Below are 25,208 nucleotides of genomic sequence, written 5' to 3' on the forward strand. Positions count from 1 at the left end.
GTCAAACTCCTCATTCAGCAACTAGTTACAGTATTATGCTCTCTCCAGGGGCCTTTATGTTATCACTGTCCTTCATTATGCTTCACACATCCCAGTTTTCCCTCTTCATATGGTTTTCCATCTTAATTACCACAGTTTTCCTTTTGGTACTATCAAGTCTCTGTGACTCAGATTTGCCCTGTATACCTCCTTTCTAGCCCTATGCTCAGAAACCAAGTGTTGCCCTCTGTTACCATCCCATTTCCATTCCCATGAGTCTGCTTTTTCTTCACTGCAGCTTATACACCCTCATCCCACCCCATGTTACCTTATGTCTTGGAGGGTCCCTTGACCACCCATACACTAAATCAGTAACTCTCAGGAGATTGTTCTTGAAAGCTTTGTACAGTTCATTAACACTTATGTCAACAGATTCCCATTCAGCCAACACTCTACTCATCCAGCTATAAAAAGCATCTCTTACTAATTAGTTTTTCAATTGTTTTATTTTCCTCCTAGGTGCATAGGTCCACTTCTTCTCCACCCGCTCCTTATGCACCATGTCAATTATCAGTAATTTGTGTTGCTGCACACATTTTTCTCTCCCTATAACTTTAACATCCCTCACCAACCTCCTATCAGCCCTCCTGATCAGAAAATAGCCAATCTGGCTATTAACCCCAAACTCAATTGTAATCAGCCTTGCAAGCAATTTTATACAGTTACCATAACCTACAACATAAAATAATGGTAGAAATCATTACCGTATACATATTTGCCTCTAATGACCCAAAAAACCAAACCTTATAAGCTCCAAAAACTACTAAATGCTAAATATATAACAAAAATCTTCAGGTCAAATAATGAATCAACATAAACTGGCCATCAATTACTGTCCTACATTCTTTCTGTATCTTTATCTGCCAGTATCTTCACCTCTAACTCTTACAGTTTCTAATCTGCTACAGCATCAACATGCATTCTGTCAACATGCTCACTGCATTCCCTATAAATTTACTACAGTAACCAACTTGTCTAGCCCCAGGCTCCTATGCTCCTCATGGGGCTACACAGGATTAGACGATGAGGAGGAGGACGAGGAAAAAATAAACATTAATTAATTAAGAAATAATTAAAAATCTGCTTTCCATTTAGCTACTTAAGAGGATATAAAATTATTTAAATATACCTTCAGCATCCAAGTGAAGCTAAAACTGCTGTCTCTCTCTAACACAATTTTTCCACATCTGGGTATAGTTTTCCATTCCTTCAAGCACGGGATTCAAGGGTGAGGACTGGAGGTAAGGAAGACAGTGTTCCAGCCCCCGGCAAATACCCTGACCACACCTCTCAAGACCTCACATGGCTCCTCACTCGGCCTTGTGTGACCCAGACCCAGCTGACCATATCTGCCGAGTTTAAGAGGGTAAACTTGAGTACCTGCCATGTCATGACTTGATATCATCATCACACTGATGTTTTTGTTCACCTATGGATGGGGTGAGGGAGGATCCAGAAAACAAGGAAAGATAAAGCATGAAAGAACTACTGTATCTACAGAATACACACTGCAATGGGCTAGACAATCATATACACATCAACCAGACCCCCAGAATCTTAACTCCATCACCAGGTCTAACAATCTGCACCTATTTTTTATTTATTTTTTTTAGATGCATTACATAACTGTGGTAGGTGGCAGAGCTCACCATCCACTCACTCGATGTAGTGCTGCTGGGTGTTTGCCCTTTTCTCTCATCCCTCCTTCCTCCTCTGTCTGTCTTTCCTCCATTCTTTCCACTTTCTTTTGCCTACAGGTGACTTTACACTCCCTCTTCTGTCTTTCTTTCCTTCATTCTTTCCACTTCCTTCAGCCTGTGGGTGACTCTACACTGAGTGACAAGCCAAATGGATTCCTGTGCGCCATGAAACCATTTACTACGCTGGGTGGTAACCATATAACCAAATTTTGGCGCCTGGTGGTTTAGTGGGTAATTATTGCACTCCAATTGGATTGAGCCGGTGAAGGTTTATATCCAAGGGGTGGTTGGGGTTGATTGCTCATGTAATGCCACTCAAGGATGAGTGAGGCTGGTCACTCTCATCTTAAATTTCGGGACCAACTGCCTAGCCCTGGGCTCCTACGCTCCTCATGGGGCAATGTACGATTGGATGATGGATGGATGGATACATATATATTTTTTTTTAAGTGTAGGAGCTAGATGTTACCTTCATAGACCCCATTAGTACATGACTTTTCAGAAGCTTAATAATACTGTACAGGTGGTCCCCGCTTTACAAAATAATTATCAACTTACGAATTGTTGACTTCATGATCTTGTACTTTCAGTACAATATTCAATAAATTAAATGAAATATTCACCAATTAATTATAAAGCAGGCTTTCTGCTTCGTGGGCTTGGCTAGGCTATGATGTTTGGTTGGTTAGGTGTATTTAATGCATTTTTGACTTACGAAAAATTTCACTTAAGATTAGTTTCTCAAACATTAACCCAACTGTAAGTTGGGAACAACCTATACAGTGGTGGTGGTAGTCCGAGTAAAGTGAAAATATACATCACTGGACTGATTGGGATTATGTGAAATTACTCTAAATAAAAACTAAGTGTGCATACTGTACCACGATCCTCACCTGTTCATCCCCACAGCCCAAGCACTGCCATCTTCTGCAATATAAAAAAAAAAGGAATGTTATCTCTATGTGCACAAAAAATTCAGTAACCCCATCAATGATGTACTATTTCAGTCCTTGGTGCCTCAGATATTACTAAGCTTAGGAGAGGCATGCTGTAAGGCAGAGGTAAGATATAATCTCATTCACACATTGACAGCATGAAGTGTCCCACAGGCTAAATAAAATCATCTGTGCACTAGTGAATGCTGCTGAACGTACAGTTTAGTCGTTATCGTCGATCAACCCCAGTCTGTCTGGCTGAGCAGACCCATCAACCACATATAAGCAACTGCCCCTGCAGGGCCATTCCATGCACTGAACTGATGTTCCCTTGTGGCTGACAGCACCTTGACAGAGCAAGGCACAGGGAAAGTGTGGAGATATTGTTACTGAGTGGAAGCTGCACTCTTTCTCTCTCTCTCTCTCTCCCCCAGTTAACAGGGCCACCATAGCAGGTGACATGTAGAGAGATGTATGGTATGTAGGAGGACTACTGGGCCTTGAGTGCAGGCTGTGAAGCCTATGCCCAGAGTCTGACAAAAAAAAAAAAAAAAAAAAAAAAAAAAAAAAAAACTTCACTCAGGTTAGTTATAAGGTTCCCACCCAGAATTGTACAGTAAATGGTTTCCTGGGTTACAGGAAACCATTAGGTTTGTCACTCAGTATAAAATCACCTACAGCAGATAGAAGAGTAATAGAGTGACAGATAAGGTGAAGTAGGATGAAAGGAGGGAAAACACAGAAACGAATGAGATTGGGGAAGGAAGCAGTAGTCAGCACTACAACAGAGTGGATGATGGTTGTCACTACCTACCACCATATACAACAATGAATCCGGCCAATATCAAGCTGCTGAATGACAATTAAAATCAGGGTAAATATTCAAATGGAAAATCTGAAGGTTATTGTTCAATCGGAAGTGATAAGCAACCAAACAAAAGGACTTAAATTACTTTTGCTTAGTTTACAATGCAATCCATAACCTTGATGCTTAAAAAAAAAAAAAAAAAACTATCTCTTGCCAGATGCCTTAATCCCGTAAGGGGCGGCCACAAACAAATCATTTCCATGTTGCCTGCCCCCCGCCATTCCACTGCCCTGTTCGCAGCTCTCACCCCCCTCTCTTGGCTACCTCTCCACTCCATCCCGCATCACAATGCTCCTTCACTTCCTCATTTGTCAGTCTGTCTCTCCATGTGACTCCACATGCCCCTCTCAAATAACTAATTTCCACTGCCCTCGCTCTTGACTTGTGTTCCTTCAACAAGGTCCAAGCTTCACTTCCATGCATTAGAGTTGGTATCACAATACTGTCATGCAGTAACCTTTTCACTTCCATGCTCACTTCCCTGTTTCTTATCACTGCTTTAAAAAAAACAGTAACCTTTTCCTTGTTGTACCCTTTCAAGCACTTCACCCTCTATACTTCCAAAAAATTAACAAATACTGTAAATAATTTTCTTCAATCAGATGACGTTTCGTACCTGATCAGCTCTATTAATGGATATCTCTGATGAGTAAGTGTCAGGAGCGAGGCTTGTAATACAATGCTTTGATACAGGTGTTGTAAAGCCCTACACATAAAATGAGTAGGTCGGAGTTTCTACAGTGCTGGTGTAGTTATATCTGAGGATGAATACTGTTTGCACGGTGACTTTTATATACCTAGTTGTGTTGCGCTGTGAGGCTCTGTCATGCAACAGCAGTGGTGATGAGTGTTAGTGTAGGCCGCCTCATAGAAATGTGTGCCTCTCATGTCCTGATACTCTCTAACAGGAAGGACTTTAGTTTCAAAGTGTATGTGAGCTGTGGGAGTAGTTTTGGTGCAGCCAGTGATATGCAGTGCATTAGCGTCATCAAATGGTATTTGCAATACACTTTTTGCCTTTAAATACTGTTACGGAACAGAGAAAGATAATGTACACTTTAAGTGAGAATACTAAAAATCACTACTGTCCCGTAAAGTTCCAGGTTCAAAACAAAAGAGTTAGGTAAAATTACAAGTTAAAGTTTAATGCTTAAACTAACAACAAAACATTCAGGACTCATAAGGATAATGTAATGGCAAATAAACAGGTTAAATATATGGTTAACTGCAATAGCCTCTATTAACACGAAATTAGCAAGAATAAATTTATCTAAGTCAGCCCTGATAAAATGAGATACCAGATAATACTCAGTGAATGCCAGATAAATAATTACAGATACAAACTATTATCAAAAATGACTGACATAAAGAACCCCACACGAATTACAAAAACTTCACTAGGCCTACAAATTAAACTTATGCTATACAGTACAAGAAAAAATGCAACAACAGTTATACTCAAATTACACACAGCTGCTAGATGGTTGGAGATTTCTTGAGCACTCACAATAATAATATCTGTACAGGGGAGGACAGAGATGTGAACAAAATGAGGAGCAGATCTAAGTGGCAATGATGCAGAGACTGAGCTCATTATATAGGGGCCGGCAGAGCCTGATACAACTTGTAAGAAGGACGCGCAAATGAAGCCATGGGGACATAGAGTTGACAATCCCGCTCTGGACAACAGATAGGACGACTTACTCTACTATAACGGTAGAAGGGGGGAACTGAGGCAGAACACGCTCGTGATCAAACATGCAGCAACTGTGTGTTAAAATTACACAAAGGATGATGAAATCATAGGCTATGTAACACCTCCCCACAAAGAAAAAAGAAATTTACAAAGGAAATTTCTTATTACTCTAAAACAATCTGTACATGGCATTACAGAACATGCAAATGTCTTTCTTAATGTTACAAAACATGAGATCTCCCTAGCACGTTCAGTCATAGGTACTTGCCAGTATCCCTTTAACAAATCAAACTTACTTAAGTACCTAGCCTTTCCGATCTTGTCTATGCAATCTTCCACACGAGGGAGAGGGTAAGTGTCTGTTTTGGTTATCTGATTAACACGTCTGTAGTCAATGCAAAGCCGCTGTGACCCACCTGGCTTAGGGACCAGAGTGACAGGAGAACTCCACTCGCTCTGACAGGGCTCAATCATCTTGTGGTCCAACAGGTAGCCAAGCTCCTTCTGGATGAGAGGAACTTTCACTGGGTTCACACGGTAAGGAGGCAATTTAATTGGCTTTGCGTCTTCAACATCGACATCATGCATCAACACAGTGGTTCTTCCTGGAGTGGCACGGAACACTTGCGGGTACTCCTGCAGTAATGCCGAAAACTCCTGCCTTTCCTTGGGTGGTAGATGAGAAAGCTTAGTCTGGAGATCATTCATGATATCAGGATTCTTCCCCAAACTATCACTCAGGCTCATACTGCATGGGAGAGCTTCACTTGCAGACTCGGGTGGAACAGCTACAGTGCAGACTGGATTATCTTCGTCCCGCCTGTGATATAACTTTAGCATGTTGATGTGACATAGTTGCTTGCTCTTTCCACGATCTGGTGTGGCGATGACATAGTTGACATCACTGAGTTTCTTCTCCACGAAATAAGGACCACTAAACTTGGCTTGAAGAGGTTGCCCATGAACTGGTAGCAGAATCAAAACCTGATCTCCTGGCTGAAAGTGGCGTAACCTGGACTTCTTATCATACCAAGACTTCATCTTCTCCTGAGCAGCTCCTAAATTCTCTCTCGCCAGCTGTAAAGCAGTGGACAGCCGTTCTTTGAACTTCATCACATACTCCAGCAGGTTGACGTCATCTTCCTCCGACAGCCAGCATTCCTCGAGTAACTTAAGGGGTCCTCTTACTTCATGGCCAAACAGTAGTTCAAAAGGTGAGAAGCCCAGTGATTCATTTGGAGATTCTCTTGCGGCAAACACAACGAATGGAAGACCTTTATCCCAGTCTTTCTGATGTTCCAAACAGTATTTCTTGAGCATCGATTTGAGTGTTTGATGATATCTCTCCAACGCTCCTTGGGTCTGGGGATGGTAAGCTGAAGACGTGATCTGGGTGATGCCCAACTCTTTCAGAGACTGTTTGAAAACGTTTGACATGAAATTACTTCCCCGGTCTGACTGTACCTCCTTGGGCAGACCAAACTTTGTGAAGAACCCTAGCATTTCCTTAACCACGTTCTTCGCTGAGATGTTTCTAAGTGGAACGGCTTCAGGATAACGAGTAGCCATATCAATCAGGGTCAACACATAAGAAAATCCTGAAGAAGTCTTAGGAAGAGGGCCCACAATATCCACCAACACACGGGTGAAAGGCGCCTCAAAAGGAGGAATGGGAACTAGAGGTGCAACCTTTTCAGTATGATTACACTTCCCCACAACTTGACAGGTGTGACAAGACTTACAATACCAGGAAACATCCCTGAAGATACCTGGCCAGTAGAAGTGTTTCAAAATGCGTGCCACAGTCTTCCTCACTCCAAGGTGTCCTGCCAAACTGGAATCATGAGCCACTCTAATGATATCCTGCCTACAAACACGAGGGATGACAACTTGATGTACAACCTCCCATTCACAGTCGGCTGATGCTGTTGGGGGTCTCCACTTCCTCATAAGTACTCCTGACTTTACATAATAACAAGTAGAAGCACCGGCTGACTCTTCTTCACTGTAAGCAGAGTTAGCTAGACCTTTCAACTCAGGGTCAGCAACCTGCAACTCAACCAACTCTTGACGAGACAAATTATCAACACTACGGGGTACTGCCTCATCTGGTGAGTGGTCCAAATTAGCAAGAAAAGTGTCAGCTAGGATAACATCATCATCATCATTATCCTCTAAATCACCAGTAACTTTAGACTTAGCCCTAGTGACAGCACATGCAGGGAACACATCAGGGACATCACAATCCTGGGACGCCGCCACTGGCTCACTAGACAACTGAGGAGCTGGACACACTTGACTTCCACCAATATCATTTCCAAGTAAGAAAGTTACACCTGACATTGGGAGTGTCTCAACCAACCCAACCATAACGGAACCATTAACAAAACCAGACTCTAAATTCACTCTGCACAGAGGGACAGAGAAGTAATTATTCCCTACACCTTGTAAGATTACAGTTTCATCAGAGGAATTAACATTAGAGCCTAGAACACTGGTCAGCATAAGGGATTGGCAAGCACCTGTATCACGATATATTTTAACTGATTTCCTGTCATTACTGTCCAGAGGACTGACAAAACCATCAGACAGGAAATTAGCACATGAACTCTTGAGAGTGTCACCCACGTTACTGCTCAAAAGAGGAGCTCCATCATGAGAATTTAAGTTACCCCTCAAAGCAGGTTCAGTTAACTCAGTTAAAGAATTCTGGGAACTCTCAAGAGTGGACACTAGACCAATTGACTGAATATTTAAAGACTCCTTTTTGTTCACATCACGCTGTCTCCTGAAACATCTCTCCGTAGTATGACCAAGCTTACTACAATAAGTACATTTACTTTTCTGAAATCTAGAGGTGAAGCTGGTATTTACTTCCTGAGAAACATCATCCTTATTCTCTTTCCTGTTACCTGTACTCTGAGTAGAGGCAACGTACTTACTCTCAGCTTTCCCTTTTTCTCTAGAATATCTCTTGTGAGTGAGAACATACTCATCAGCTAAAACTGCAGCATCAGACAAATTATCTATTCTTCTCTCATCAAGATATAGGCTTACATCTTTACTAATACACCTTTTGAAGTCCTCCAGCAAAATCATCTGCTTAAATTTGTCAAAATCAGAATCCACATTCTTAGAATTTAACCACTGCTCCAACAAATCTTCTTTGATTTTTGCATACTCAACATGGGATTGCTTATCTTGCTTGTAAGTTGTCCTAAATTTTACTCTATAGGCTTCAGGAACAAGCTCATAGGCCTTAAGAATCAAGCTCTTTACTACATCATAATTATCAGACTGATCCTGAGGCAAAGATGCATAAGTTACTTGAGCTTTACCGGTGAGAACAGTTTGAAGGAGTACTGGCCAATACTCCTTAGGCCAATTAAAACCTGTAGCTACCCTCTCAAACAACTGAAAATACTTTGTTAAATCAGATTCATTAAAAGGAGGGACAAGTTTAACATTTTTAGCCACATCAAAATCATCAGAGCAAGATGATCCAGTTCCACCTTGTTTCATGCGATACTCATGGTCTGCCTGAATCCTGGCAAGTTCAACTTGTGCCTGTATCTGTGCCTCCTGAATCCGAGCCTGAGATTCCGCCTCCTTAGCCTGAGACTCAGCCTCCTTGGCACGTGCTTGAAATTCAGCCTCCTTTACACGAGACTCCGCCTCCTTAGCACAAGCCTCCTGCAGGGCTAGCTGTAACTTAGCTAATTCAATCTGCGTTTGCTCATTTGGAGGAGTTACATTAAACAAGCTCTTATTAATCATGCCAACAATTTGATCTTTAGAATGATGAGAGTGAACTGCAATTCCCAATTGTTGAGCAACAAGCTTAAGTTCATTCTTTGTTCTGTTTTCTATATCACACACTGTTTGCACATTTGACAAAAAATCTTTGGCTTCATCAAGTGTAGAAATAGTAGCCATCATGAATATATCACAGTCACAAAATATCAAACAATATCCTTATGATAACATCCTGAATATCCTGATAAGAGGTCGCCAAATTTATGTTACGGAACAGAGAAAGATAATGTACACTTTAAGTGAGAATACTAAAAATCACTACTGTCCCGTAAAGTTCCAGGTTCAAAACAAAAGAGTTAGGTAAAATTACAAGATAAAGTTTAATGCTTAAACTAACAACAAAACATTCAGGACTCCTAAGGATAATGTAATGGCAAATAAACAGGTTAAATATATGGTTAACTGCAATAGCCTCTATTAACACGAAATTAGCAAGAATAAATTTATCTAAGTCAGCCCTGATAAAATGAGATACCAGATAATACTCAGTGAATGCCAGATAAATAATTACAGATACAAACTATTATCAAAAATGATTGACATAAAGAACCCCACACGAATTACAAAAACTTCACTAGGCCTACAAATTAAACTTATGCTATACAGTACAAGAAAAAATGCAACAACAGTTATACTCAAATTACACACAGCTGCTAGATGGTTGGAGATTTCTTGAGCACTCACAATAATAATATCTGTACAGGGGAGGACAGAGATGTGAACAAAATGAGGAGCAGATCTAAGTGGCAATGATGCAGAGACTGAGCTCATTATATAGGGGCCGGCAGAGCCTGATACAACTTGTAAGAAGGACGCGCAAATGAAGCCATGGGGACATAGAGTTGACAATCCCGCTCTGGACAACAGATAGGACGACTTACTCTACTATAACGGTAGAAGGGGGGAACTGAGGCAGAACACGCTCGTGATCAAACATGCAGCAACTGTGCGTTAAAATTACACAAAGGATGATGAAATCATAGGCTATGTAACAATACATAAGCAAAATTAGACCATACATGGGATATCAAAGGAAGTTCAACATATTACCTGACAACAGAACAAAAAGGATATGAATAGGGAAAATGGGCAAGAAGTTCAGCAGTGGTGACAGGAGACAGCTGAGCAGCTAACCAACCATATCAACAAACATCAAATGCAATGTAGCCTGAACAGTTTTCCTTTAAAATTTAAAGAAATTGACTTACCTTTCAAAATCTTAATCAAACATCCTTTCAGTTAAATAAATTAATTAACTGCAGAAACTGAACAACAAATGAATAACAAAGGAAAATATATATTTTTTTAATAAAAAAAAAAACATATTCAGCATTACATGGAATGCTCCATCAGTATTTTTCATAAATTGCACACACATAAATTTGATCACATGATGGTATAAACACAATTCAAATATATTAGCTGTAGTTTAACAATGCATACTATACTACAAGCAATAGTAGTTTTACCTGCTTTAAAGCTGACTGAATTTTGGATGTGACAATACAATTTTGGGTCTACTTCACCACTTTTAGTTTCATCACCATCATCTTTTAATCACTTTGGAATTATAATGATGGAGTTAAGCATAACAGTATGCTGAATACGGTATAATGCTAAAATGTAAATAAGGAATCAAAACTGCGATAAGAGGAAAACAGACAAGCGTGGTGAGTAATTGCATGATGTTGGTAAGGTTGCCATTTCAGCAATTTTTGCACCAGACTGAGGCTGAGCTATTTACATATGTCTAGTGCTAATATGTTAATGGCTACCTGTATGAAAGCAGCAAGTATCACGTGACCTTAAAATACCAGTTTAACAAAATTATATGGTGTCTTGGATTACCCATCCATCCACCCATCATCTAAACCTGTGTTGCCCCATGAGAAGCATAGGAACCCAGGGCTAGGTGGGTTGGTCCTGACACTTAAGATGAGACTGGCCAGCCTCACTCATCCCTGAGTGACATTACCTGAGCAATAACCCCAACCACCCCTTGGATATGAAGTGACACAAGCTCAACCTGGTTGGAGTGCCTTAATTACCCACTAAAACACCAGGCACCATAACTTATGATTACCACCCAGTGTAGTAAATGGTTCCCTGATGTACAGGAAACCATTTGGCTTGTCACTCAGTGTAGAGTCACCCATACACAAAAGGAAGAGGAAAGAATGAGGGAAAGAACAACATAAGAGAATGAAAGGAAATAATGCGGGACGAGAGGAAAGGGCAGCCACCCGAGAGCAGCACTACAATGAGTGAGTGAATGGTGAGCACCCCCACCTACCAATAATTCTGACACAAAATAACAAGCAGGTGGTTTAAGCCAAAATACTGTATAACATAATAACAACACTAAAGTCATTACTCACCTAGTAGGAACAGTGTGTGTCTGTCTCCACATTCAATGCTGACAACATTCACATCTTCAGCCCAGAAGTCTAGCAGCTTGGGGGATGCCTGCACATTGACCACTTCTCTACTGCGATGACTGTTAATTCTGGGGTCAGTAGAATTATCATTTTGCTTTGCTGAAACACCTTCTGCTACATCTTTACCCTCTCCTTTTCCACTTACATCACGAGACCAGTGTTGACTGTCAACTATGCTTTGTGGTTTAATATTTTTTTGGCTTCCAGGGCACTGACAAGTGTGTTGGAATGACGTAAATATGATATGATTGTTCTGGGAACGTTGAGGGAAGCCAAGCTGACCACTCTCATTCCATCCCCAAACATACACATCCTCACACTCACTCTGTGCTGCAAAAGGAAAGTTTATTAAATGGACATAAGTTGTGATGATTCACTATTCAGTGCAACAACAACAACAATGACAATGCTGCAATGGACTATAGTTTCAATTTAATTCAAAGCTTGCAACATTGTTCCCTAAGCAAAGCTTATAAAAAAAAAAAAAAAAAAAAAAAAAAAAAAGTCTCTACACATTATTACGTAAGTACAAGGCATTGTGTGTGTGTGTGTGTGTGTGTGTGTGTGTGTTTGATAATAATGACTATTACAACATCATAACGACAATAAAATAAAGTCACCAATGCAACTGTACAATACTCACCAAGACAGTGCCAAGCCCCACAAGCAATGGACGAGATGATAATACCCTGAAGACTTTCAACTACAAGAGGCTTTTCACTATTACTCAATTCACCAATGCCCAGTTGTCCACGCCTAAAGGAAGGAGGATATTGTTAGAAACACAGATACGATTTGTGAATACGCTAAGTTATGGAATACAGACAAATAAACTAATTACAGTAAACCCCCACTTGACTGTCCCCTGCCAGGCCACATATCACACTGTTACTATGAAGGCCCTGGACAAACTGTCACACATATCGGGTACCATCCGGTAAATGGGAAAAACTACATGGACCAACCAGACAACTCTGGGCCACCAGACACTTTTGTATTTAATGTATACTATCATCACATGGGGCACGTGACCCAGGCCTACCAGACTGTTTCCCGCATGTGGGATGACACAGAACACAGTTACCAACACTGGCAGCAGTTTCTCCCACTCACTTGGGCTATTCATGTAGGAGTGCTATGACATGAGTGTAAAATTAAGGGACAAGTTGGTGTACAATGGGTAGAGTTTTCATTTTTAGCACTAGGTTACATTATTTTACTAATACATTTTCAATTATGTGCTTGAAACCCCACTCCAGGGGGGGGGGGACTATCAGATCGGGCTTACACCCAACTGATGCAGTACAGAGTCTACTGTATATGGGCACAGCAGCAAAGAGATCATCATCAGTATCTTAAATCTCTAACTTTAAGATGGCATGAGGTGGTGCCCAGAAAAAGGAGAAAGTACAAAATGGGAGAAATATCAGCTGAATGCCCAGTGAAATGAGCCACACAATCATCCACGTATCATTCCTGCTCCTGAAATCCTGACTCCATCTCACCGACCTTACCATCTGCACAGATTAATTTATTTTATGTGCTTCATGTACATCTGCCAAATCAGTCCTCTTTTTTGTTTTATTATTTTTATTTCTGGATGCTACTCACATCAAGTATTAGTAAGAAATACTGTTAGGTCGAAGAAGCTGATGATAATATAAGGTGGACAAAGTAGTGTCTGGAAGACTCACATTCCACTGCCCCAGGTGTACACCTCTCCATCTTGGCTTAGCGTCATACAGTGCTCCTTCCCCACAGCCACCTCCTTCACCTTGGTTCGTAGTGGTACAGCAACACCTCCACTGAACACCACACCATCTGAATACAGGTAATATACATTATACTCCTTCCATTTCAACTTACCCTACAATTACCATCTATCTACTGTATTTTGAATACTGAGCTGTAACTAAAGTTACATTAAAATTTCATGCTAGTCATGAAAAAGTCCAACAGAAAGAATGGAGAGCCAAAATACTGTCTTGTTCTGCCACTGAACTATAACAAAAGAATATGGTAAAATAAGTATATTGCATGGTGCTCATGACAATGCAGTGCTAAGGAATGGATGTACAACTGTACTCTCATATTCCACTACTGAGCTGTAACAGAGATTAGCACTGTTCAACTGCAACACATTATCACTAGAATATAGTGCTATTTGAGAGAGGAAAAAAAAGTAAAGCCACAGTACTGCCTTGCTTTGCCATTGTGCTAGAGATAATAAGATATACAAGAATAAAAATCTTCACCAAGTTAAGGTGGATGAGCTACTGAGGCTACAATCCCTTATTCTTTTGTCTGCAAATGTTCTACTTTTCAATTAAACAGTCTGATGTTCTATATCAATTAGTTACTAACATTTTCCTACCCGATGATAACATGAGGTAGGGTCCTGAAAACATGGCAAGAGAAAGTATGTAAGCATGAAAACTACTAACAGCATACAAATTTTTCACACACCATTCATGTCCCAACAATCCTGGCTCATCACATGCCTAACCAAATAACATGACTGCAAAATACCAGCAACAACCCTTTGACCCTTTCCAGGCAGATACATTAGACGGTAGTGAGGAAGGTAGCTAGGTAGGTACAGTTTTTGTCTTGCTGCCACAATTTAATCTAGTTTTGGGTGATGACATCTTGTTTGTAGTACTGTATTCTGCAGCCACCAGATCATTTTAATCAGCCTGAAGAGATCAACCAAGGTGAATGAGATACAATGAATAATATCAGCAATTTTCCTACCCTATTGTGGAAAGTACTGATATAAAGTAAATCCTAATGGTCCCCATTACTCTATTCTTTTCTGCTCTCAGGTTCACAGTAAATTACCGTACAGAAAGCTGCCTATTAAGTCCAATGCCACCTATAAAGCTAAGTTGACAGTTCTCTCAATTTACAAGACACCAACACCTCAACACTCTCATGGGATAAGTTTCTCAAACCCTGGGGAATATAGAACATTGCAAATAACTTGTTTGCTACCCTCAACTTACTTTCGTACTTGTCACTCCCTTCACAAGAGTTGTCGAGTATGGGCCACCTGGTCTTCTCCAAGTATCCCCCTTTCTTATGTTTCACAGATGGGCTCCCACATAATTCACGACCTTATTTCCTTAAGAGGAAGCATGACCTTGTATGATTGGTTGACTTAGTACACAGGGCACGCTAACAACACATACCTGTACTTAAAGCAAGAAGTGCATTATCCTCTAAAGCAACTTGGGAGAAGGACAAGGAACAGTTTGGGCTGTGGTGACAAGTATCTACTTCCTCTCTCTTGATTGACTCAGAATCACTTGATACTTTCATTATTTTTTCAGGCTTTACTGAATCCTCTTTTTCCATGTCGTCTGAATGCTGGTCATCAGGCTCCAGCTCTTCCTGGCAACGCTGGAAGTGTAGATTTCTCCACCTTTTCTCCCAAGTTAAGAGGGAACCATCAGAACTGACTGCAACTGTACGATTATCACTGGCATATATCTGCAAAAAGGGAATGATATAGGAAAAGAGCTGCAATACTGTGAGGAACTGCATAAGACAATTTAATATGAATAATATTTTGAAATGCAGTTAATCTACACAGTAATTTTTTTATAACTTCAAAAGAAGACATGCCTTCCACAAGGTTACAGTCAATATATGTTGACCTGCCAAAAGTTTACTGTGCTTTATTCATTCACTTCTATATTCTGTCACTTCTTTTCACTATCACAATATCCACACCTCACTTTCTCATACATTCACTTCCTATAAGAAACACACCAAATCATGGATCCTCTGTTATTTAGCTATACAAATAGATCTCTAATCTCTACTTTAAATAAAGATGAAATGGTACAGTACACTACAAGTCAAAATCTACTATCAATATAGCAATAAAGTCTACAGATCAAAAGATTATTAAGGCAATGATCTACTGTGGAGTACAATACTGAACACAATACCTGGTAAAATCAACCAAGTCTCTGTGGGAATGACAATATGCAGGGGAATTGCCAACCTGTGACTAAATTACCTTGTATGTTAGAAAAGGCAACAAGATATGGTCAGGAAACTTTCCTTCCTCCATACTTGTACTATTTGAGAGGACTTGGAAACAATACCATGATCTGTCCACCTTAATTTAGGAGGACATTTTTGTCCTTCTGGAGTTTACTGTGTTTATTATGGTGGAATAAAACAACACAAGCAGGTCCCATTATACAAGTGAGATATGTTGATGGAGGACTGCTCAGACAGGAAAACTCGTATGATGGGGGGGGGGATCACAAACACTCACGTAACTGAGTACATATGGTAACTTATGGGAAGAACAGGGCTAGCTTAGCTGACCTGCTCGCATCCCCAAATTTGGGTCTAAATTGCCCAATCTCGTATCATCAGTTTCTCGTATGGCAGACGCTCGTACAACAGGATCCACCTGTACTATAGGGTAGCTCTACATCGTCTGGCTAGCACTTCTTCATGACCAGCATCACACTCTAGTGTTATCCTTTTGTTACAACTAGACACTCAAGATGCAGAGATGACAATTCTAATGCCAAGTTACAGTGGAGAGTTCGTACCTAGTACTGTACATTTTTGCAACTTGCCTCATAACTCCTTTGGCACTGAAAGGGAAAGGGGAAGGGAGGGGCCCTGTCCCTGGTAATTCTTCTCTCCTCTGATTTAGGTCATTAATGAGACTGAGGAGCTGTGCTCTAGGTTTCCCAACTACACTGTACAGCTTGTGAACGTGGCAAATCAAGTTAAAATGATGAACTGCACCATCTGTGAATGGTATGGTATGACATATGTGCAGTCTGTTTTATGCCAATAATATAATTAAAATATCACAACTACTTACGTTAAATGGCACTGTAAACTGTCAAAAAATGGCAAATTAGCTTTACAGACAGCCAGGGATCTGCAATAAGCACTTTTCGTAACTTGCTGTGGAACTTAAGAACAAAAACAATGTCAAAAAAAGACAACTTACAAGGCCTTACTGTACAGAGTTTACCTTTATATCTCCTTCAATAGCTGCTTCATCAGGAACATTCTCTTGCTCAAATCCCGTGCATTTCCACCCATTTCCTGAGAGAAATCATCAATAAATAACTACTGCACACAAAACAAGGTATGACAAAACTGTACTATTAGCCCATTCAGTCCAAGGATGCCCTTTTTATTATATTCTTGCTGCTACAAGTTTTACAGACATATAAATACTGCACACACAACCCGCAAACTGTTGTACATAAGTGACTGTGGATGAGTGAAAGGACAGAAAAAGAATGCGCATGAAATTTGTATGCATAAATAACAGTGTGTCAAATGTGACTGACCTGAAGTGTAAATGAAAGTACAGTAAGTGTATAACAAAAAAATCGCAGGAAGAACTGAAAATCAGTGAATGAGAATATGAGTGAGTATAAAACAAACGATTCTGACAGGAAGTGGAAGAAAGAATATGTGAAACAGTGTCAGTGAGGGTGACAGTGAATGCAAGTGAAATGAGAAAAGTTGAGTAAGTTGATGTGCAAGTGTAAAAAGGGGCAAAATGGAAAAAAAAAACTGTACCTGTGTGCCAAAATATATGTGTGAAGGCAACTCTGGCTTGTGTGATGTCCGTGGCCCATGCAACAGGGGTAGGGCAGCATATCACACCAGGACCTTCCTTTATTATCTGGCTGCTGGTGTTCAGACCACATGCGTACACTGACATCATCTATGAAAATATTAAACAGCCCTCATCAGAAGTAAAATATAAACCATATAGTATTCAAAAATATTACAACCTTTTCTATACTATACAAATAATACACACAGTCTTCATTATATGCCGATGATGTCTTCCAAAATATTACAAAGTTCTATACAGTAAGACCTCACTATAACGGACTAATTGGGGCCCAAGCCATTCTGAAAAAAGTGACATCCGGATTTCCCCCTGCCGATCCGGACTTTTTCGGATATATCAGACATTAGTCCGGATTGCACCAACAGTTTTTAAACTGTTTTCACTACCACTGCAGTACTGAACTATTTTTATACCTTCACTACAGTACTCAAATGGTATAATATATATAATAATACTGTACTGTACACTGATAAACATATCTTTTATTTATCTAATTGTAGTGAACATAGCTGAAGTGGTCAAGCAGTCCGGACTGCTTCTGGCTTTATCGGACTTTTTCCGATATATAGGATTTTAGTCCGGTAGCTTTATTTGCTTGTTTAGTTAGTTCTTTTTACAGGGTGGGGCCCTGACTCACCAACAAACCTTTTAGTCGCCTCATACGACAAGCAGGGATACTGGGGGAGTATTCTTGAAACCCCCCTACCCCCAGGAGGGGGTCTATTGAAGTCTGTTATATCGAGGTTTTACTGTATAGGAATTTAGTCCAGTAGCTCCTCGATTCCGATAAAAGCGAATTCCGGTCTACTGAAGTCAGTTATATCAAGGTTTAACTGTACTCTGTTTAGGCGATACAGTACTTTAAAAAATAAATACAGTACAAACTCTGAAATAAAAAAGGCTTAGGTATAAAAAAAAAAAAAAAAAAAAAAAAAAAAAAAAAAAAAAGTGGCGTTTAGACTCATAATGATACAGTACCTAATAAGAAAACCATGTTATAAACACCCCATAGTACAGCACCATTAATAGTAAATACTACACAATAAAGTACCTTGCAATAATAACTTATTACAGTATTTGTTTTCTGTCAATAAGAAAACCTAGTATTCATATATGCACTGATTGTGTGAGTGCAGGTGATATCAAGAACCCACTATCCCATGAAAATATATTTTGGAAAGTGGAAGTTTTCGTATATTGGTTTTCTGATTTGAGAATTTGTATGCCACTATACTAGGAAGCCAAAAAAATTTTAACATCAGTAGTTTAAAGTGAAAATTACTCAATAAACCAAGCTCTAGAAGACAAAACTAACACAAACCCTGATAATGCTGAAGCTAAACTGTATTCCTCCCACCCCCCCAGCAGTATATATCGTAATTTTCCTTTACCTGTCAAGTGTGTTCTTCCACCTAACTAATTAGTGTGATATGTATTAGAGAATCAGGGCCTAATGGTTTGGTTAGGTTAGTTCAGAACCTAAACAAACATGGCCTATTCAGTTTATAATGTAACTGACTAATATGAATCACACTACTTTCCTCTGTGGGAGAACGTGGTGTGTTACAGCCCCTGAACTAAAACACCTTCGTCCCTTTCATATCTTATTGGGAGGATGTACAGCATATTATAATAAGTCAGATCTGAATATGATCTGAACTCAGCAATAAAAAACGAATAAAGTTAAAAATAAATCAATAAAAAATACAGGCAGTGTTGGTCTACGTAGTAACTACATTTGCCGAGGTCTCTCTTAAACTGAATAAAATCATCTAGTACCAGTAAAAATATGAACGTCACTGGGTTGATACGGCTAAATGCAGGTACAGGTAAACCCCAGTTTAACGATGGAATTGGTCAGGTAAAAATCCATCGTTAGACGGGGTATTGTATATTGGGGTAGATTTAACATGTAAAGTAATGGGATGCATTTTTCAGTCTGGGGTTTCCCCCTAACCAAGTCCCAAACCCACCCAAATGAGCCCCAAAACAAGTTTAAAGCCAATCTAAATGGCCTAACAGCTGTAAAAGAACCTAACCTAAGCCCAACACCTGTAAATAACTCACTTAAACCAACAAATAAAACCTGAAAATTGTCAAATATGTCTGAAAAAAATAAACCTTAGTAAACTGTATCCCAAAATAACAACGTTCACCCCACCTATGGCTAAAACACTGTTTATAAATCAACCTAAACACATAATTTTAGTCTAAAATATCATTGAAATCGGTAAAAAAAATCAAAACCCATTGTTAAACCAGAGTTTGGCCATCATCAGGCAGGGTATGGTGGTATTTCTACCCCCATCTTTAAGCCGGGGTATCGCATCTAAGGGTATTGTATATTGAGGTACACCTGTAAAGTATACATTAATGAGACAGGCAAGTACCGGTACCTCCTAGATAAATATTGCTAAAGTATCCAAACAAAGACCAACATTTAAATGCGATTTCACTAATTATTGAATAAACGCAAAACTGTAAGTCTGGATAACTAAATATACTATAGCTACATTGTTAACCTAGCCTCTGGGCACTTCATCTCAGATGTGGTTAATATGGGATTGGCTGCTACTATTACTGTCTGTGGCTGAAAATAAAAACTATCATTAAAAGAATCACAAATATCCAGTACTGTATCAGCACCTCAACGAAACTGATTTTATGATTTCAAAGATTTTCCATGAGTTACAGTAGAGTAGTTTGGAAAATCCCAATCAACTTCTTTCCAGGTATACAGGCTATATTATATGGGCGGGTCCCAATATATGAGTCGGATATGTTAAGGGAGGGCTGCCTGGATAGCTCAAACTTGTATAATGGGGGCGGGGGGGAAATAATTGCAAAGATTCGTATAACAGAGTACAGTACATAATTTGTGGGAAATATTGGGTTAGGTTAACTCATCCTGCATGTATCACCAAGTTTGGGTCTAAACCCATTCTTGTATCACAGGCTTCTTGTATAGTCCATGCTTGCATTACAGGGCTCGCCTGTATACTGATTACAGTACAGTAATACAAAGCGCTATAATTTTTGGCACCTTAGAAATGTGGTGAAACTGCAGGAGGGCTCGTATGCATATAATTTTCAATTACAAAACATTTCTTTCTCAGATTTTAAAAGTTGCAGAAATGTGTAATGTCCAAGATGTTAATTAGCCTATAACACTTCACAAGTCTTACGACACATACTACAACAAACAACTGCCTACCATGCTGGGCTTTCATGATGATCTGGCTCAGAGTCAATCTGTCACCAACTGTTTCATCTCTGCTTTTTTTATCTAATCCAACCTAACAATGTAGCCTAACCTAACTAATCAAAACATCTTCAGGGCATATGGGTTTCAGGTCTGAATCGATCCATTACCCTCCATAGGATGCCACTGCTGGAATCGACAAATTTAACTTTAGTGCTCTTAGTATAATTTGTTATTTCCACAGAACCTGGACATCATAATCTGAATACAATTAGGAAAGCTAATACCAGTAGTTATTATTGGACAAACAACAAGAGAACTCCCTTTAACAAATAATGAAAAGTTTATGATGAATTTACATTCATAACTGTAGCTACCAGTATGTGTATGACACCCAAATTCTGCAGAAACAACTGTTTATGCTACTAAAGGCACAGTTAAACTTGCTTACACCTGGGCCAGCATCGTACACAGGGCAATAGATCAGTACACCTGAAACCCATTGAGCCTCAATTTTAATTGGTTACATTAGGTTAGGTTGTTAGGTAAAATCATATTAGGTTAGCTTAGCAGGGACGAAACAATCGGTAATGAACTGATCTTAGAAAAAAATCAGCCTGAAGGCCCAACACTGCTGGTGCCATTTGCCAAGGTCTGCATATGAAAATGGAAGTTGTATAATTAATCATTCATTCATTCATCTAGTCCAGTGCTGGCCCATGAGGAGTATAGGAGCCCAGGGGTAGGCAAGCTGGTCCCGACATTTAAGATGAGAGTGACCTGTCTAACTCATCTCTGAGTGGTATTACATGAGCAATAAACCCCAACCACCCCTTGGATATAAACCTGCACTGGCTCAATCCGATTGGAGCACCTTAATTGCCCACTAAACCACCAGGTGTCATAATTTGGTTATATTTAATATTTTCAAATTTATGCATTTCTACAAATTCAATCTATCACAAAGATAATTAAGCTACAGATTACTTACAAAAATATTGAATGGTGATCCCTAGCAAGTTTCCCCTAATTTCAATATCTGTTCATGGGAACTTGGACAAACTGTAGGAGAGACTTTACCATATGATGAAAACTTCCAGACAAGGATTAGCTTTCATAATTAGAAATTCATTATGATACCCAGATTCTGCAGAAATATCATTTATGTTACTCAAAATTGCATAATTCACTTAAGACATTCAAATTCTAGACAGCACGATGTTAGGTTTGTCATCGTCAGCAATGGCGTCATTGGGACCCGAAACTCTTTTGCCCCCAAACTGTTCTGGTTTGTTAGGTCCGGCTGGATTATTTTAGGTTAGGGTAAGTTGTGTTAAGTTTGGGTAGGTCATATTAGGTTAGGTTAGTAGGAACAAACAATTAGTGATGAGTTAACTATGGAGTAGAATCAACCTTAAAATCTGGCAACACAGGTGGCTGCTTGCCATGGTTTGCATGTAAAACTGTTGGTTATATAGCAGATATCTTAAAAATTACACATTCCTACAACCTCTCAATGCTTACAAAATGACGATTACATCATAACTTGAGAAAAAATTTACAACTGTAGATTTATGCATGGGACCTCTCTTGCAGTTTCACCAGGATCCTCCTCTAGGTAATCTAAAAATAATTAATACTGACTGAAAGATATAACCAATATGTTAAATAGGCTACTGGTACAAAAGCAAAAATATCTTTACCTAAATACATAGCATTTCAAGCACATGGGGCTTGATGCAAATATAAATATACAATTTTATAACTGCTCATTAATCAAACTATTTCCCAGCATAAATTCTTGTATCTTTAAGGTGTTACTTGCCTAGACACTGTCTGGATAGGTAGGCTAAAAAAATAAAAAATAAAAAACTCATCACCATCATCGGGTTGGGTACATTTCCTAAAAGATATTTTTGGAATGGCTGCAATTTAACCTCTAGACGTTCATTAATATATAAACACCATGTTGAACATCAAAAGGCATCTCTTATTTGATACTGAACTATTCGATACGTACGATAACAATGGATTGGTGGTCAAACGAACTTGCCGGCGTCCACACCCAAGGGAACTTGCAAGAGGATCATTGGAATTTTGGAAAACATACGGGACTTCTCTGCGATCTATACACATCTAAAACTTCTACATCCCTCGTACGTCATTTATATCACTCATGTATCGACGTGGGATGCATAAATAAAATACAAGAGGATATGACGAGTTATGCGCAGAATAAATAAATAAGAAAGATGTTGCAGAGTCCACAGCTCCTCCGCACAGATGACAGATGACAGCCACCATGCGATGACAGATGGATGATGTTAGGCAAAAATGTGGCTTTAACCTCCATTGATCAGTTACAAGTAAAGTCAACATTCATCGCTCGATCATAAAAGTGCACGAACAATGTTACCGGTACATTGTCGTAATCTTAAACCTATCATTTTAAACAGACCGCCCTACCTTATAAACAAACAGCAACGCCACCAGTGAGCGAATGGCGTAACACTGAAAGTGATATTCTTCTTTACTTTTTCTCATTGATATTCTCCTCATCGTTTCATTTTCATACTATTTTGGGTGAATAATTATATACCCGGGTAATCAGCCTAGCTTTCTGCCGGTACCTCTTATCTTCTAGAATAGATGGCGATGACGTCGGAGGGGGACACACCGTACCAACTATGCCACGTACTGTACCTACCCATTGATCTAAACTCATTTTTCCTTACCTACGACGAGAGCAGGGTGGCTCAGTGGTAGAGCGTCGGATTCGGAAATGGGGATCGTGAGTTCGAGCCATGTCCGGTAACTGCCATGCCAGAAGGGGTAGTGCCCTCCTGTCACCTAGCAGGGCTATATGACTAGCTCGAGGGAACATTTTCCCTTTCCTTACCTGCGTGGGGACAGGGTGGCTCAGTGGTAGAGCGCCTGATTCAAGACCGAAGAGTCGAAAGTTCGCTCCCCGCCCGGGTAGTTGCCCTGCTGGGAGACGTAGCGCTCTCCCGTCATCTTATGGGGACTATATGATCGATCAAGGTCTAGCTTGGGGAATTCATTTATCTCTTATCCATTATCCATCAACGGATACAGAAAAGGAAGTTGCCACTGGCGAGTAAAATCGTCTGGAGTGTCAGGGTAAAATGCAGGAGTCGTTCCCCGAGATCTGAGAGTTAAATTATGTTTCCTAAAATCAAGAAAATATAAAGTGGTTTTGAAGCCGTACTAGCGGAAAATCATGCTGGCTTATGGCTGTAGTGCAATCAAACACTTCTCAAACCGCAAGCATACAGGAAAGTTGAGTGGGTATTTGTCTCACAAGGAAGAAAAGCTACTGGAATGAACGCTATACTTAGACGCGGCAAGTGCGGTGCCTTTATATTTACCTGACGCTGCAGCTGAGCTAGTAGTCTGGGGTTTGAATCGTGCTACAGTGCTATTATTGCTAGTTAACTGTTGCTCATAGTGCTACAATAACGTACAAATTCAGTTAACAAGTTTTATCCACTGCTTTTCAGACTTCCCTCATTTCAGTCTGCAGGGTGAATTTGTGGAGAGAAGGTGCACCTGTGGAGAGAACTTGTTGACTACCTGAGGAGAGAAGGGAGAGAAGTGTATAAGTGTACCTATGGATAGAACTACTGTAGACTATGGAAAGATGGTAGATAAGTGTATATTACGAGTAGTGTACAGGACCTGTGGAGAGAAAGTATACCTGCGGGAAGATGTGTAGCCTACTCGTGGAGAGAGATGTCTTAACTGTGGAGAGAAACTACCTTTTAAGGAGTACTTGTGGAGAGAGAGAGAGAGAGAGAGAGAGAGAGAGAGAGAGAGAGAGAGAGAGAGAGAGAGAAAGAGAGAGAGAGAGTGAGTATCAGGAAAGTGCACTTCTAGATAAAGGAAATGCTGTATGACCCATCCAGCCCAGGGACGATTCTTTTACTTATTCATGCTGCCACCGGACGATTTAATCCAACTTATACGAAGGATCCGGTAGTAAAGAGATTAATTAAGGCTGTATCTAACCCGCCAAATTCGAAAAGGAGAACCGTAGTTGAAAGTGGCGAGAACCAAATACTATTTGTCATTGTGAGTGAAGGGATTAACAATTTTCTACAATAAAATAAATAAATACGTACATAAATAAATTATATCGTTTAATTATTGTCAGGAATTGATATATTTTGCCGCAGTGGACCCTATTCGCATTAACAATTACTAAAGTTTGGTTATGAAGTACAGGGAGAAAAGGTTAACGTCAACGGGATGTCCTTAAACTGGGGGAGTGGGAAGTTGGGGGAGGGCAGCGTAATGGCAGGGGTCAGGGCGACATGGAGGCGATTTGTTTGTGGCCATGCCTTACGTGATTAAGGCGTCTAGCTATAGATGGACAAATAGAAAACCAAATGTCTAACCTGACAGGAGAAGAGGGAAAGTAAAGGCCGAAAGAAACACGGAAATATAAGGAAGAGGATTAGGACAGAAGAGAAGGGGAGGACAATAAGGAAAGAAAGACGGGAGACAAAAAGGCCCTTTTAGTCGCCTCTTACAACAAGCAGGGATACTGGGGAGGTATTCTCCCCCCCCCCCTTCCCCAGGGGGAATAGATTAAACAAGCATCATCACAACTTAAATCAAGAATATTTAGTTGGAATATGTCTGGGAACAGTATGAGTGGTAATAAATATGTAAACAATTTCTTACATATTTTAAATTCAGGAAACTTCGTGAATACAACCTAAACAAGAAAACATGTACAGCTTAATTCATTGCAGTTTGTGAAGTGTTTAAAAAATGTACAAATAAAGAAAATTACTTTAACGAGTTGTGGCAAAATTATAAACAAACAAGGCATCCTATACGTTACGCAAGATTA

At 39.8% G+C, this 25,208-nt stretch overlaps 1 protein-coding gene across 1 annotated transcript; it reads right to left on the bottom strand.

The window, feature by feature from the left end:
* Positions 1–1,242: 1,242 nt before the first annotated feature.
* Positions 1,243–22,379, bottom strand: LOC145396835 (uncharacterized). Its single transcript, XM_080270119.1, has 10 exons — positions 22,350–22,379; positions 17,067–17,214; positions 16,507–16,580; positions 14,684–14,984; positions 13,187–13,313; positions 12,136–12,248; positions 11,658–11,822; positions 11,433–11,621; positions 2,633–2,666; positions 1,243–1,388 (listed from the first exon to the last, which is right to left on the bottom strand). Exons 2-10 carry the CDS (start codon positions 17,212–17,214, stop codon positions 1,262–1,264), a joined length of 1,278 nt encoding a protein of 425 aa, XP_080126245.1. The 5' UTR covers positions 22,350–22,379; the 3' UTR covers positions 1,243–1,261.
* Between the last annotated feature and the right edge of the window lie 2,829 nt (positions 22,380–25,208).

This window comes from Coenobita brevimanus, chromosome 39, assembly GCF_032717465.1.
Source record: "Coenobita brevimanus isolate Jiangsu-jjx chromosome 39, ASM3271746v2, whole genome shotgun sequence".
Lineage (NCBI taxonomy): Eukaryota > Metazoa > Arthropoda > Malacostraca > Decapoda > Coenobitidae > Coenobita > Coenobita brevimanus.